Genomic DNA, 12860 nt, shown 5'->3' with positions numbered 1-12860 from the left:
CGTGTATCATCAATATTTCCAGCCCACTGACATATTAATTTCTTCCCCAACATATACGTATGTATATGTTTTTTTGTTATCAATTTCTTTGCCAAGTAAATGTGAGGCTATTGTATTTAAAGTGTTATGTGTGTATATATATACACACACACACACACGTGTGGTGAAGACCTACCCAAGTCTTAAATTGCAAAGCCAGTAGAACCAACCTGACACTGATAATACCCACAAGGTATAAGGTGAAATAGTCGGTCTGTGAGTGGGTTCACTGGCTTTGCATCTCATCCCAGGTTATGTTTAAAAGCTGTGTTTAAAACAGTGAACATTGGCTTAAGGGTTCCATGTAATAATGGATTTAAGGCAAAAGGTAGCACTGTGTGCTCATTTGCATGTCATTTCCCAGAATCCCTTGTTGCAGTGGAAGCACAGTATGCTATGTGATAATGGTGAAAAGCAGCGTTGCAGACCTGTCTAAGGCCGTTTCCATACTCCTGCCTCTCGTGCTGAGGCGCGCTCACGCTGTGCCTAGCCAGCGCAAGCATGAGCTTATGAGTGGCCTGGCTGGCGAAGCAGTGAGCGCACTTGCAAGGCGGGCGCGAGGCATCAACTCACCCACCCTGCTGGCTGCCAGTCTCTCTCCAGTCCCCTTGGGACCATCCTCCCCCCCCCCTACAACAACTCACCCCGCGAGCAACAACTCACCCGCTGCCAGGCAGTCTCTCCCCCGTCCACATCTCTCCCCCTGCTCCATTCACCACTTCCTCATTGGCTGCTTTGGAGTCACGTGAGCGAACTCAGTGCTCAAACTAAAATTCGACTGTCGGGTGAGAGTCAGCACGCTTCCGCACGTCTGCGGAAGCGTGCGCGAGCCCCTGCTAAAGCCACTCTCATTGCGGCTGCAGGGGCTCACTGCCGAGCGTCAGCATGGATCAGCACCGACCATGTCCGCGGCCTTAGACATGTGAATGTGCTCACAAGTAATATTTTTATATGATATATATATATATATATATATATATATATATATATATCTATATATATATATATATATATATATTATTTTTTTTGCAGACCTGCCTAAGACATGCAGATGAGCATACAGTTGTATTTACATTTGTATATATATATATATATATATATATATATATATATATATATATATATATATATAACCTTAACCCTGGCTGTGCTCAAAGCTGTGACCATGCAGCAAGCTTAAGCCTATAGGGAACCATGTTAAAAATGGTTTTTGAAGCAAAAAGTGGCACTGTGTGCTCATTTGCATGTCATTTCCCAGAATCCCTTGCTGCAGTGGAAGTGCTGGGTGCTGGGTGATAATGGGGAAAGGCGGGGATGCAGACCTGCCTAAGACATGCAGATGAGCATACAGTTGTATTTACATTTGTATATATATATATATATATATATATATATATACACACACACACACACACACACACACACACACACACACACACACACACACACACACACACACACACACACACACACACACACCTATACATACAGCTGATACGGAGGCCCCTTCAGGTACAGGGTCCGGAGTGAGTGCACCTATTGCTCTGCAAACAGGCAAATGTGCTACAGAATAAATGTACTATTTTTGGATAACATTTGTCTCATGTTAATGTAGGGTGTAATACCTGTTAGAAGATCAATATTATAATTCTTGGTGGATTCAATTGTAGTATACATAGCTTTCAAAATCTCTAAGGTTTCTTCTTCAACTAACAAGTTCCAGGACCTATATGGCTACTACAACTTTGAACTATGTCATGTAAGGAAATTATTGTATGCTCTTTAATTTGTAAACAAGCTACAGCTATGAAGAAATCTCATGTTAGTCCATTGAACTGTTTTGCTGTTCACAGGTGGGTGAATATTTTTACGCATTTTGACGTTACTCAAGCAAAGTAACATTTTTTTGAATGTCTCAATTAAAAACTATTATGTTTATAGAATAATTGTTCAGAAAATGAAAGCACAGCATTGTTATAATGTATTACAAAACTTTAATCGCCATGATTTGGCAACAGCAGGTTCAAAAGTATAATTTCACTCATAAAATAATAAGAAAGATAAACAACTTTTAGCCTGTCATATATTTAATTAATATTTATATCACATGCCTATTTCATTCAAGATAGTGTCATAATTCACTATCATCTGCTGCACATGTTGTGTTAAAAACCATTAGCTTTTACATTACGAATATCCAAATAATCGGATATGTAACCTGAACACTTGCACGCAGTATATTGCTAAGTTATATAAATATATATAAAATGGCATTCCAATTTATAGCTAGTCGGTTATATATAATGCACCTAATTGAGCTGTTACATCCCCTGATGAAGGTGTACAGTAGTAGCAGGCTAAAACCAGTACAGGCAGTCCTCGGTTATCCGACACAATGTGTTACTCAAAATGGCGTTGGATAGCGAAACGTTGTAAAGCGAAACACATTTTCCCATAGGAACACTGTTTAAATGAAAGGTTCCGTTCCTGAAGGCATTTTTAACACTAAAATACACCAAATATTTTATGCAGGCAATAAGATATGCAGCACACACATAAATTATATAGTGTATATACTGTATTATATATATAGTATCACATAATAAATAATATATTATATAGTATAATATAATATTATATAGTATAATATTATATATATACGCTCTTACGACGCTTTGCAATGTTGTTTATGTGAATGTGTATATATATACACATACACAACGTTGCAAAGCGTCGTAAGAGCATTGGATAAGCCGTTTTGGCGTTGTAAAAATGAAAAATGAACATAGGTATGCATTGCATAGCGTTGAATAAGCCATTTGTTGTAAAGCGAAGCGTTGTAAAACGAGGACTGCCTGTATATGATTATTTGAATATGAAAGAATAAAAGCTTTATGTTTTGAAGTTATTTTTCTCTGGTAATTATCAGCACTGTTTTATACAGTGCACTTATATAATTAATAATGGAAAATCACCTCACACAGAAAAAGGAGGAAAGAAATGTCATGGAAAGAAATTGAAGAGCCTGCCTTCAGCAATTGGTTGAAGCTACTGTGTATTATACAGGCACATAAATATTAACCATATCAAAATAGGAGCACCTCTGTTAAGAAACGTATACAAGTACAATGTGACTTGAGACCCACAGCTTACAAGGGGGTGTTTTTTTCCATCTTATGTGACTTAAAAGACCAAAGCATCAAAAATTATAATGATAAATAAACTCATAAAAAGTAAAGGAGAGTATTGAAGAAATATCTAAATACTGTATATTCTGTTTGTTCTTCTGTAAGTAAGTATCCTCCCTCGACGAGCATAAACAATAAACATGCACATTGTACATGAGCTTCCCAGATTGAACAGGTACCCCTTTCAGATACAGAAAAAGCTAACACTCTATACCAGTTGCTCCATAATGGCATAGCTAGTTTAGGCTAAAAACATAAATATGTCCAACATTTTGTTAAATTCAAACTGGTTGCACACACTTACTATTTTTACAATGATGCAAAGAAACACCCCAGTGCAACATTCTCAAACAACATAACCAACTTGGTTTTGGTCTGTCACCATAGCAAAATAACTGTTTACAGGTGTGTCAAAAGATGTCTACCTATACTTACATCATAGATAAAACTGCCCTGCCCCTATGATTTAGGTAAATAATGCTATTTAACTCTAATAATACCTTTTAGTTGTCTCCTTTTAACCCACAGCAACCTGATGCTTAAAAGCCACAGTGGTGTTGTGAACTTGTAAGAGACCCGAGTACCACTTGCAGACCTGTCAACTCTCACTAACATTCTTTAAGTTTCACTGATTTAAAATCGGTCTCAATTGGTCGGAAGTCATCAAAGAGTGATCCGAGCTATCGGGGCCGAATTGGTGATACCTACAATAAGATCAATAACAGATATCGCTGATTGGCGCTTTGATGACTTCCAATCATTTACTTTTTGCATCAGCAGTCTCATAGACTTAAATGGATTCTCATTGATATGATTCAGTATAATTCAATTAAAACGGCAGTATTTGGACTAAAACCATCAACACCTCATTGATGTGGGTTCTTCCAGGGTGACACCTCTGCACCAGTACCACTTGCATCACACATGGGCATGTGTATTTCATACTGAAACATAATATCGAGACCTATACTAATAAACTATCCTCCCTCTTTTGATTTCCCCAAACTTGCTTACAACAATCTAAAAATTTAAGTGTCTGAGCAGATGATGGCAGTGTAGTGCTGCAATGGGTCCTACTGTATATCTGTTCCTGTCTTGGAACACACACACATACACACGCACACACACACACACACACACACACACACACACACACTGTACGCTATAAAGAGAAAGAAACACACACACACACACACACACACACACACACACACACACACACACACACACACACGAAAGATGAGGGGAGGGAGCGGTGACGTCAGCCTCCCATGGTGTCACTATTGACGTCTCACATTCCAGCCACTCCAGGGAGAGAGTGCTAAGGTTCTTCTCTCATAAATGATGTTCAGAGAGAGTGAGGGAATGCTACAAAGGGACTGTCCTTTCTCTCCCTCTCACACTCAGCACATTTATCACACAAACAAATGCACATTGCACCTTCCTCCTCATCCAGTCTCTCTCACACACACGCACACACACACACACACACACACACACTGGCATTCATGCTCTCCCATCCCTTGCAAAGCCTGAATGTGAGAATATTTTAACCATTGTATTTTTCTTTCTTTCTTGACCCGGGGTTTTTATGACCCGCTCTCCAGAAAATAAGCAAGACATTCGCTTACACACAAGGAAAAGAACAGCTATCGCAACTTTTTTTTTTTTTAAAGAAGGATTTTGATAAAGTAGGTGTAAAGACGGAATCATCAGAGCAACCAAGTACGTATGGATGAATATCTCACCGCTTAGAGAAAGTTACACTTGTGCTGCAGACCAAAATGCAACAGCTTGCTTCTTCTCCCCTGTGCTTATTATTTAGGAATGTATTGGATCATTAGAAACTTTTTGGACGGGACTTGGTTAATGTAGAGACGCTGGGCTCCGCAGCAGCGCTTGAGCACTGCAGAGTTGGCTTTGTACAGTGGGAGTGCGGGAGATATACCAAGGTGTTCTAACCAGTTGCCATGGCAATGACGCCGCCGGCGGGGAGCTCGCAGCCCCAGTGAAGATGAATGGCAGTCATTTGTCTCTTCCTATGTGGACGCTCACAAGCGGGAGGTTTGTTGTTTGTGCGCGTTGGTGGGGTACACCTCGGTGCAGGGTTAAACTAATATCGCTTGAGGGCAAATGACAGCGCGGCTTGTGAATATTGCACTCAGTAGATAGATCACTGTTGCGATAGTGATGAAATGATATGTGGATCTGGGGAGGAAGCACCCGTGGTTAGCATCTGTTAGCAAGAAATATGCATGTATTTATTTCTTATTACTGGTAATGTGTTTTAATTCAATAATCCAGCCATTTAAAACGCGTTGCAATATAAAAGCCGTCAATTGTCACTTTTTTTTTTCTTATTAAAGCAACCTCGGTTCGTGACATTTTCTATTATGTTAGAAGAAGAAAAATATCACTTTTTTTATTGTGATAAAACCTATCAGGTCCCAGGTTAAAAGTTCTTAGAAAACGAATGGAGAGTTGTTTAACCCGATTTTCCTTTTCTAGGATGAGTCTGGGCTAATGGGAAATTCAGATATATTTACTGTTCAAAAACTTTTGTACAATGAAGGAAGGGGGGGGGGGGGGAGGTCATCCAATGTTCACCGTCCTCAGTACTAATAATGAAGAACTTTGTTCATAATGACCGAGACACGTTTATTGTCATGTTAAAATAACAAGCATATGTTTCAAGACTCCACAATGCCCAGCAATGTACCCAGCCATAGACTATCAACACAACACATGTGAGTCACATTAAGTATAACAGCTTCCCGTGTGATTGTTGTGTTCTTGAAATCTTACAGTGTGTGTATGTATATATATATATATATATATACATACATACATACATACATACATACACACACACACACACACACTGTAAGATTTCAAGAACACAATAATCACAAGGGAAGCTGTTATACTTAATGTGACTCACATGTGTTGTGTTGATAGTCTATCATATATATATCATATATATCATACATAGGACTTTAGAGCAGTAATACACGTGACATAATGATATAAGACATAATGGGCATAAGCGCTTCAGACATAAAGGTAACATTAGGAAAATTAGTCCCTGCTCCGAAGAGCTTACAATCTAAGTCTTCTTGGAGATGATGTGCCTGAGTAGTGTATTTAGGTGTTAATGTTCTCAGTTTGCTCTGCTTTGTATTGGATACCTGTTGTTATTTCACATTAGTCACAATGAAGACATTATTCTTGGATCCATTATTTCTACAGCAATATTGTTGCAATCCTGTTCCCATCCAACCATGCTCCATTCTCCTTTGATGAATCGGAGACCATAGAATATAAGAAAACGGATTCTTTTTTCATGTTTTGCCACATTCCCTTGGTTTTTATTTGTCTCAGTGTAAAAAAAAAAGTTGAAGTACAAATAAAAGTCATGACAAGGGTAGTTACCCCTTACTAATTTACAGCACTTGAGGATCTTTTCAGCCATTTGATGAATACACAGCCTGGCAGAACTGATTAGAGTTTGGGTGGAGGGATGTGGGGGCTGCAGCAGTAATTAGGTGAATGTTTAAAGGCCCATTGACTGTTCCTTAGGTAACCAAAGGATTTGGTTGCTGCTTCAGCGGAGGAGAAGCCAAGCAGTACGCTTAGCTCAGTGAGTGAGAAGCAGCATTTGAAAAGCCAGGCTGGAGAGGTAAATCTTAAAATAAAATAAAACCATGCATTTATTTCAAGATGGATTCACCCTAAGCGTAATATTTAATGAAACATGTTCAGGTAACATAGAAAAGATCATTACAATGTAGAAACTATGGTCATAAAAGCTTAAACATATTTAGGAAAAAACTAAGAATAGTACTGTTCAGATGACCTCTGATTGAAAAAAATGTCTGGTGTTTTTAGTTCAAAAAATAATTTTAAGATGTATAGAGCAAAGAGAAATTGTGGCAAAATGTTAAAGACCTAAAGCAGTTTGGAGAATGGGTATTGTGTACAATGTCTGAAAAGTGAGTATTTCTGTACAGGCAAATACTGGTACAGAATCAGCTGCTTTGTTACAGGAATGATTTGTGATGGGGGAAACTTTTAGTGTGCATTAGGAAAGGCGAACAAACAGTGCTTACTAAGTTGTGTTTTTGTCATGAAACGTGCAGCGTTGCCCTATAACGTATTTCAATTGTACGTTAGTTTGCTGCTGTCTTGGTTAAACGTTTCAAGTTTATTATGATTTCATTAGGAAAGAGGGTACATTGGGATTTAAATTACTTATTTCTTGAGAGAAATGTATTTCATAATATGTGCAGACGTCAAATCTTATTAAATCATACTCTTTCCTTCATCTTGTTAGTAGTATCCACACTAAGTAGAACCTGTTTAAGAAGAGTTAACGTTTTTAAGATCAACCAGAACTATAGTATTGAATAGTTGGATTTTAAGTGATATTGTAATGTTTTATCAAGAAGATATTATCTTATGTTGGTTTTTTTTTTTCATCTCAACAAATGCAGATAACTATGAAATGTTGTTTGGCACTACAGTATATAACTAATCTCTGTATTGTATATACATATGTACTTTAAAACTGTACGTAGTCATATTGGATGTTATCTTGCACGTTAGTACTGCAGATGTCAACATGTAGTTTACATGTTCCTTTGCTGCTGATTATATTTTATCATGTGGCATTTGTTCTATTATCACATTAAAAGGGATCTGTGCTGCTTTGACAATATTTTCATACACTCATCGTTTGGGTGACATTCCCCATAATACATATTTTCTTTCTTTATTTTCTGGTCTTTTTAACATTCTTTCATCCTGAGATTATGCCTTGAATTAAATTCTTCTGACTTAACCAAATATATATTTTTGTTCTTTCCTTTATCCCAGATACTAGGTCGAAAGGACGACTATCACAAAGTCCAGACCTACCATCCACTCTTGCCCAACCAGCCTCTGATTTAGTGCCTCTTCAGCTTCAGCTTCCTGTAAGCGAGCCACAAATCTCCACCATTCAGCGAGAAAGATACCCTCCAGGTAATAGTCATCTCATTACAGCTTTTAATTGTTATTTTTTTATTGTATTAAACAAAATGTAGCAATATTTAATACATTTAGTCACTATAATAGATATAAACCAACAATTGATACAGGAAATATAAATTCTAACTCTCATTAAATGTAGTTTTTATTCTTAATTATTAACAAAAAGCAGGGTGCAATCATGATCTTACGCACTACAATAAGCCTGAAGTTCCTTCTTCTTAGAGAAAATAGAAATGAAAGTAGTTACAACATGCATATCATTATTATTCCTAATACGTTATTTGTGCATTGCCTGCTGTAGGTCCCATTAATTTTGTTAATAATGTTGTTGTTTCTATATTGGAGGTAGCAAGAGAGCATTAAGATACAGAAAAGATCACCAGTGTGTAACTATACTTAAATGACAGCAATAACAGGATACTATACGGTAGGAGAGAGTTTTAACTTTAAGAATTTTAATTACATGTATGCCAAAATTATTAAACATTTCAATTATCCAAGAAAAACAATTTCATTTGTATGGTTGTTAAGAAAAGTATATATGCTTGTAGAATGGAATAACATTTTGTGGAATGTGGAACATCCGAGTGGAAAAACATTTTGTCCTTTGGTAAATAGTGTAATTGTTTTTTTGTTTTTCTCCTTGTTTCCCACCTTTATAACCCTGGTAGGTGCCCTTGTCCCATGTAGCAAAGAGATTCTACTTCATAAGACAAGTCACGTCCTTTAAAAAGCAAAAACAAAAAATAAAATGTAAATATGTTTCTATTGGTTGTCAATGTATTACAAGGAACAGACCTGTAAGGTTAAATGTTAAAACAGCACTTAATTTACCAATGTTTGATTTAGAATTTCTTTTAAAATGGAAATTTCTTTTTTTTCTTAAGTGGCATTTAATGTGACCATATTACTGGGCCTACATCTTTCTGCTATTGAATCTAAAACTTTTATTAACATTCTATGCAATGGAAACATTAACCTGAAAGGTCACATTTCCCATAAATGGACTAAATCCTCGATATTTAAATCCATTTTAAGAAACTCGCTTTGTTATATTTTTAATAGGTAATATGATCATGTTGATAAATAGTAAAACAAATCAACAAATAAACAGGCTACATTAAATTGTTTTTTTTTTTTTATTCACAGATATGCCCTGTGTACAAGCACAGTATAGTCCCACACCACCTGGTACTACCTACGTAACCCAGACTTATACTCATGGCTCAGAATTCAGTTCTGAAATAATGAACCCAAACTATACAAAACTTAGCATGGACCTAAGGAGCACAGAAATTACAGCTTCAGCAACTACATCCTTGCCAAGTTTTAGCACTTTTATGGAGGGATATTCAGGAAGCTATGAACTCAAGCCCTCCTGCTTATATCAACAAATGCAAACTTCCAATCAGAGACCCCTGATAAAGATGGAAAGCCCTCATCTACACAGTTACCACAGCTCAATTCAACAGCAAGCAGAAGATGTTATGCCTAGTACCTCAATGTATTTTAAACAATCCCCACCTTCAACTCCAACAACACCTGGATTTTCAACTCATCCATCACCCTTATGGCAAGAAACTCACACCCTGCCATCTACACAGCCATGCATGACCACCAGTCACTTGATGGAGGTTCCACTTAAGACTGTTCCTCCACGATTTCCACTTTTTCACTTTAAGCATTCTCCTCCTCATAATCCATCTTCTAGTTCCCAGTTGTGCTACGATCCTTCTCATAGCATACCAGTAGGCCCCGAAAGAGCCTCTGTACACGTAGCAATGGATTCCTTACCATACAATCTGCCAATAGCTAAAGGATCTAATCTCGTCTTTTCCCCACTTGCACCTAGCCCGGCTATTAGCATGGTAGCAGAGGGTAGCCTTCCATCCCCTCCTAGCAGGAGCTCCTCATCTGGGGAGGGAAGTTGTGCAGTGTGTGGAGATAATGCAGCTTGTCAACATTATGGTGTGAGGACATGTGAGGGATGTAAAGGCTTCTTTAAGGTAAGAATGTAAAAGCATTATCTCTAATACAAGATTTTTGTTTAATCAAATTACCTAATTGACATGTTTCCAAAATATGGATTTTCTATTTCTATATATCTAAAAAATATAACCCTAGCATTATGTATAATATTGCTACCATTTAAAAAAAAAAAATAGACAAGTGTTATTGCCAAGGAGCATGATAAATGATATGAGAAAAATAGTGGTAAAAAAAGAGAGCAAAGAAATCAGTTGCAGAAACAAATCACTCATACTGTATCTATTAGCAGGATTATGGTTAACCCACAGAGCCAAAAACATGTATATTTACATCAACTGTTATTGCTCTCATGACAAACTATGTTTTAAGTAGTGGAACACTGCAATAGTGACAGTTTTATATTCCCCAGTTTATTATGTGTTAAACTGGATAAGTTTGTATTTCTTTATATTTGTTTGAATTTTTTACTTTTCTCTTACTGAAGTAAAAGAGATTAAACATTCAAATACATTTGACATATTTAGTATTATTGTTTTTGGAAATCTAATTGAAATCTTGGCATTGCTCAAAACATTTTACCACATATTCCTAGAAAATGAGATATATAAATGATAATTAATTTTCTACTTATTTTAACATGTCCAGCCAGACCATGTTAAAATAAAAGTGAAAAGCAAGGAATCTGCGCTCGAGCTGTCCTTTAAAATCAGCTGAAATGATCCGCTTGCAGCTGTGCATGCTGGAGCAACGCCCCAAAACGCTCCTAAAGTTGAGAACTACCAAAGGGGATCTCAAGAGACAAAGAGAAGAAAATGCACACACAGCGCACCATTAATCAATATGAAAAATATATGGCAATTTTAATATCTGGTCAAATGACCACGCATATATTCAGTGACTAAATAATACAATTTACAAAAACAACAACAATAAAAATCAATATAAATGAAAACACAATATGACAATTACATTAGATACCAGAACACTCCCACACAGGGATACTAAAATATCACTTGTTTCTATGAAGCGGACACCATGAATTAAATTAATCTAAAAAAACATTCATAATAGAAGTTCAATTTAGCAACATGATTCAATGCCACAATGAGGGGGGGGCAGATACTGACCACTAGCGACAGCAGGTAGCGTTGTCGCTAGTGGTCAGTATCTGTCCCCCTGATTGTGGCATTGAATCATGTTGCTAAGTTGAAATTCTATTATGAATGGGTTTTTTTTAGATTAATTTGATTCATGGTGTAGGCTTCATAGAAACAAGTGATATTTTAGTATCCCTGTGTGGGAGTGTTCTAGTATCTAATGTAATTGTCATATTGTTTTTTTCATTTATATTGATTTTTATTGTTGTTTTTGTAAATTGTGTTATTCAGTCACTGAATATACTGTATATGTGGTCATTTGACCAGATATTAAAATTGCCATATATTTTTAATATTGATTCGTGGTGCATTTTCTTCTCCATGTTAAAATATAAGTAACTAATAATTAGTAAAACAAAAAATAAAGTGTTAGAAACAATTAACTATTATATTAATAAGATCAGAATTCATTAAGGAAATTAACCAATAAAAACAGTATTCCAAATGGATAATACATTAGAGGATTATTTAATCCCAAATGGTATAATGCAATGACCTGGTAATTTCAGATATTATTTTATCATTCAACGTTGGTTGTCTCTTGAAACTGCCTTCAGAACCATCCTAGATTATTTTCAATGTCAGCAGCTAACACTAATAAAATAGTTTTTCTGCAGGCTAGTGTGTTAGGAAATTAATTTTATCTAATTATATGAATTGCACTGTCGCTTATCACATTGTAATTAAAATGTGTTTTGTCAGTTTCTAGCTCTAAAAAAAAATCAATCTTGTTTTATGTATTTCGTAGAGAACGGTACAAAAAAATGCAAAGTATGTGTGTCTGGCAAATAAAAACTGCCCAGTGGACAAAAGACGACGGAATCGTTGCCAGTATTGCAGATTTCAGAAGTGTCTCAGTGTTGGTATGGTTAAAGAAGGTAAGATATACATACTGTCTATTATTGTCGCACAGGTTAATCAACTATGTACTGTAGTACTGTCTGCAATGCACATCATTGTATTGGAATCCTGATATGCCATACAGAGCATTATATTATCTTGATAATAGGTAGAAAAACGGTTTAAAAATATTGTTAAAGTATTTTAACAGCTTTATTAAAGGGTGTTAATACTTATATTGGTCCCAAAACCAGTAAAATACTTTGTAGGCTGTGATATATTTTAATGGACCAACATATCAATTATACAAGGTTTTCTTCTGCATAAGATTTCAAGACTGCACATATCGCTTAAATACATAGCACATGAGGTTTATCACAACAGGAGTTTTCATCTGTAAATGCAGTGTTCGGATAATTAGCATACTGTAGTTAGGGCCTTGTCATTTGGTGTATTCATCTAGTAGTATTAAAAATAGAAAGCATACTTGTTTGGAAGCTCTATATTACACTGTAGTTTTTCTGATAACAATATACTAAAGGGTTTGTAATTGGATTTTATTTAACTCTCAGTATTTTTAAAATGCTTATTTGGCCTATACATCCTTAAGTTATAT

At 36.2% G+C, this 12860-nt stretch overlaps 1 protein-coding gene across 6 annotated transcripts in view; it reads left to right on the top strand.

Annotated features, from left to right (window-relative positions):
• The first annotated feature begins 4322 nt into the window (after window positions 1–4322).
• Window positions 4323–12860, top strand: part of NR4A3 (nuclear receptor subfamily 4 group A member 3) — a 33809-nt gene continuing 25271 nt past the window's right edge. For 2 of the 6 annotated variants that reach the window (XM_075586411.1, XM_075586415.1), the window contains exons 1-5: window positions 4323–4952; window positions 5053–5291; window positions 8103–8249; window positions 9408–10264; window positions 12153–12282. In XM_075586411.1, the coding sequence (XP_075442526.1) occupies window positions 5246–5291; window positions 8103–8249; window positions 9408–10264; window positions 12153–12282 (1180 nt within the window). In that variant the 5' untranslated portion in view covers window positions 4323–4952; window positions 5053–5245. Of the gene's footprint in view, window positions 4953–5052; window positions 5292–6806; window positions 6907–8102; window positions 8250–9407; window positions 10265–12152; window positions 12283–12860 lie in introns of all 6 variants that reach the window. The other 4 variants (XM_075586413.1, XM_075586410.1, XM_075586414.1 and 1 more) reach the window with 4 other exon arrangements.

This window comes from Ascaphus truei, chromosome 2, assembly GCF_040206685.1.
Source record: "Ascaphus truei isolate aAscTru1 chromosome 2, aAscTru1.hap1, whole genome shotgun sequence".
NCBI lineage: Eukaryota > Metazoa > Chordata > Amphibia > Anura > Ascaphidae > Ascaphus > Ascaphus truei.
The sequence above is the reverse complement of the archived record's forward strand: the minus strand, read 5'-3'. Positions and strand labels throughout refer to the sequence as shown.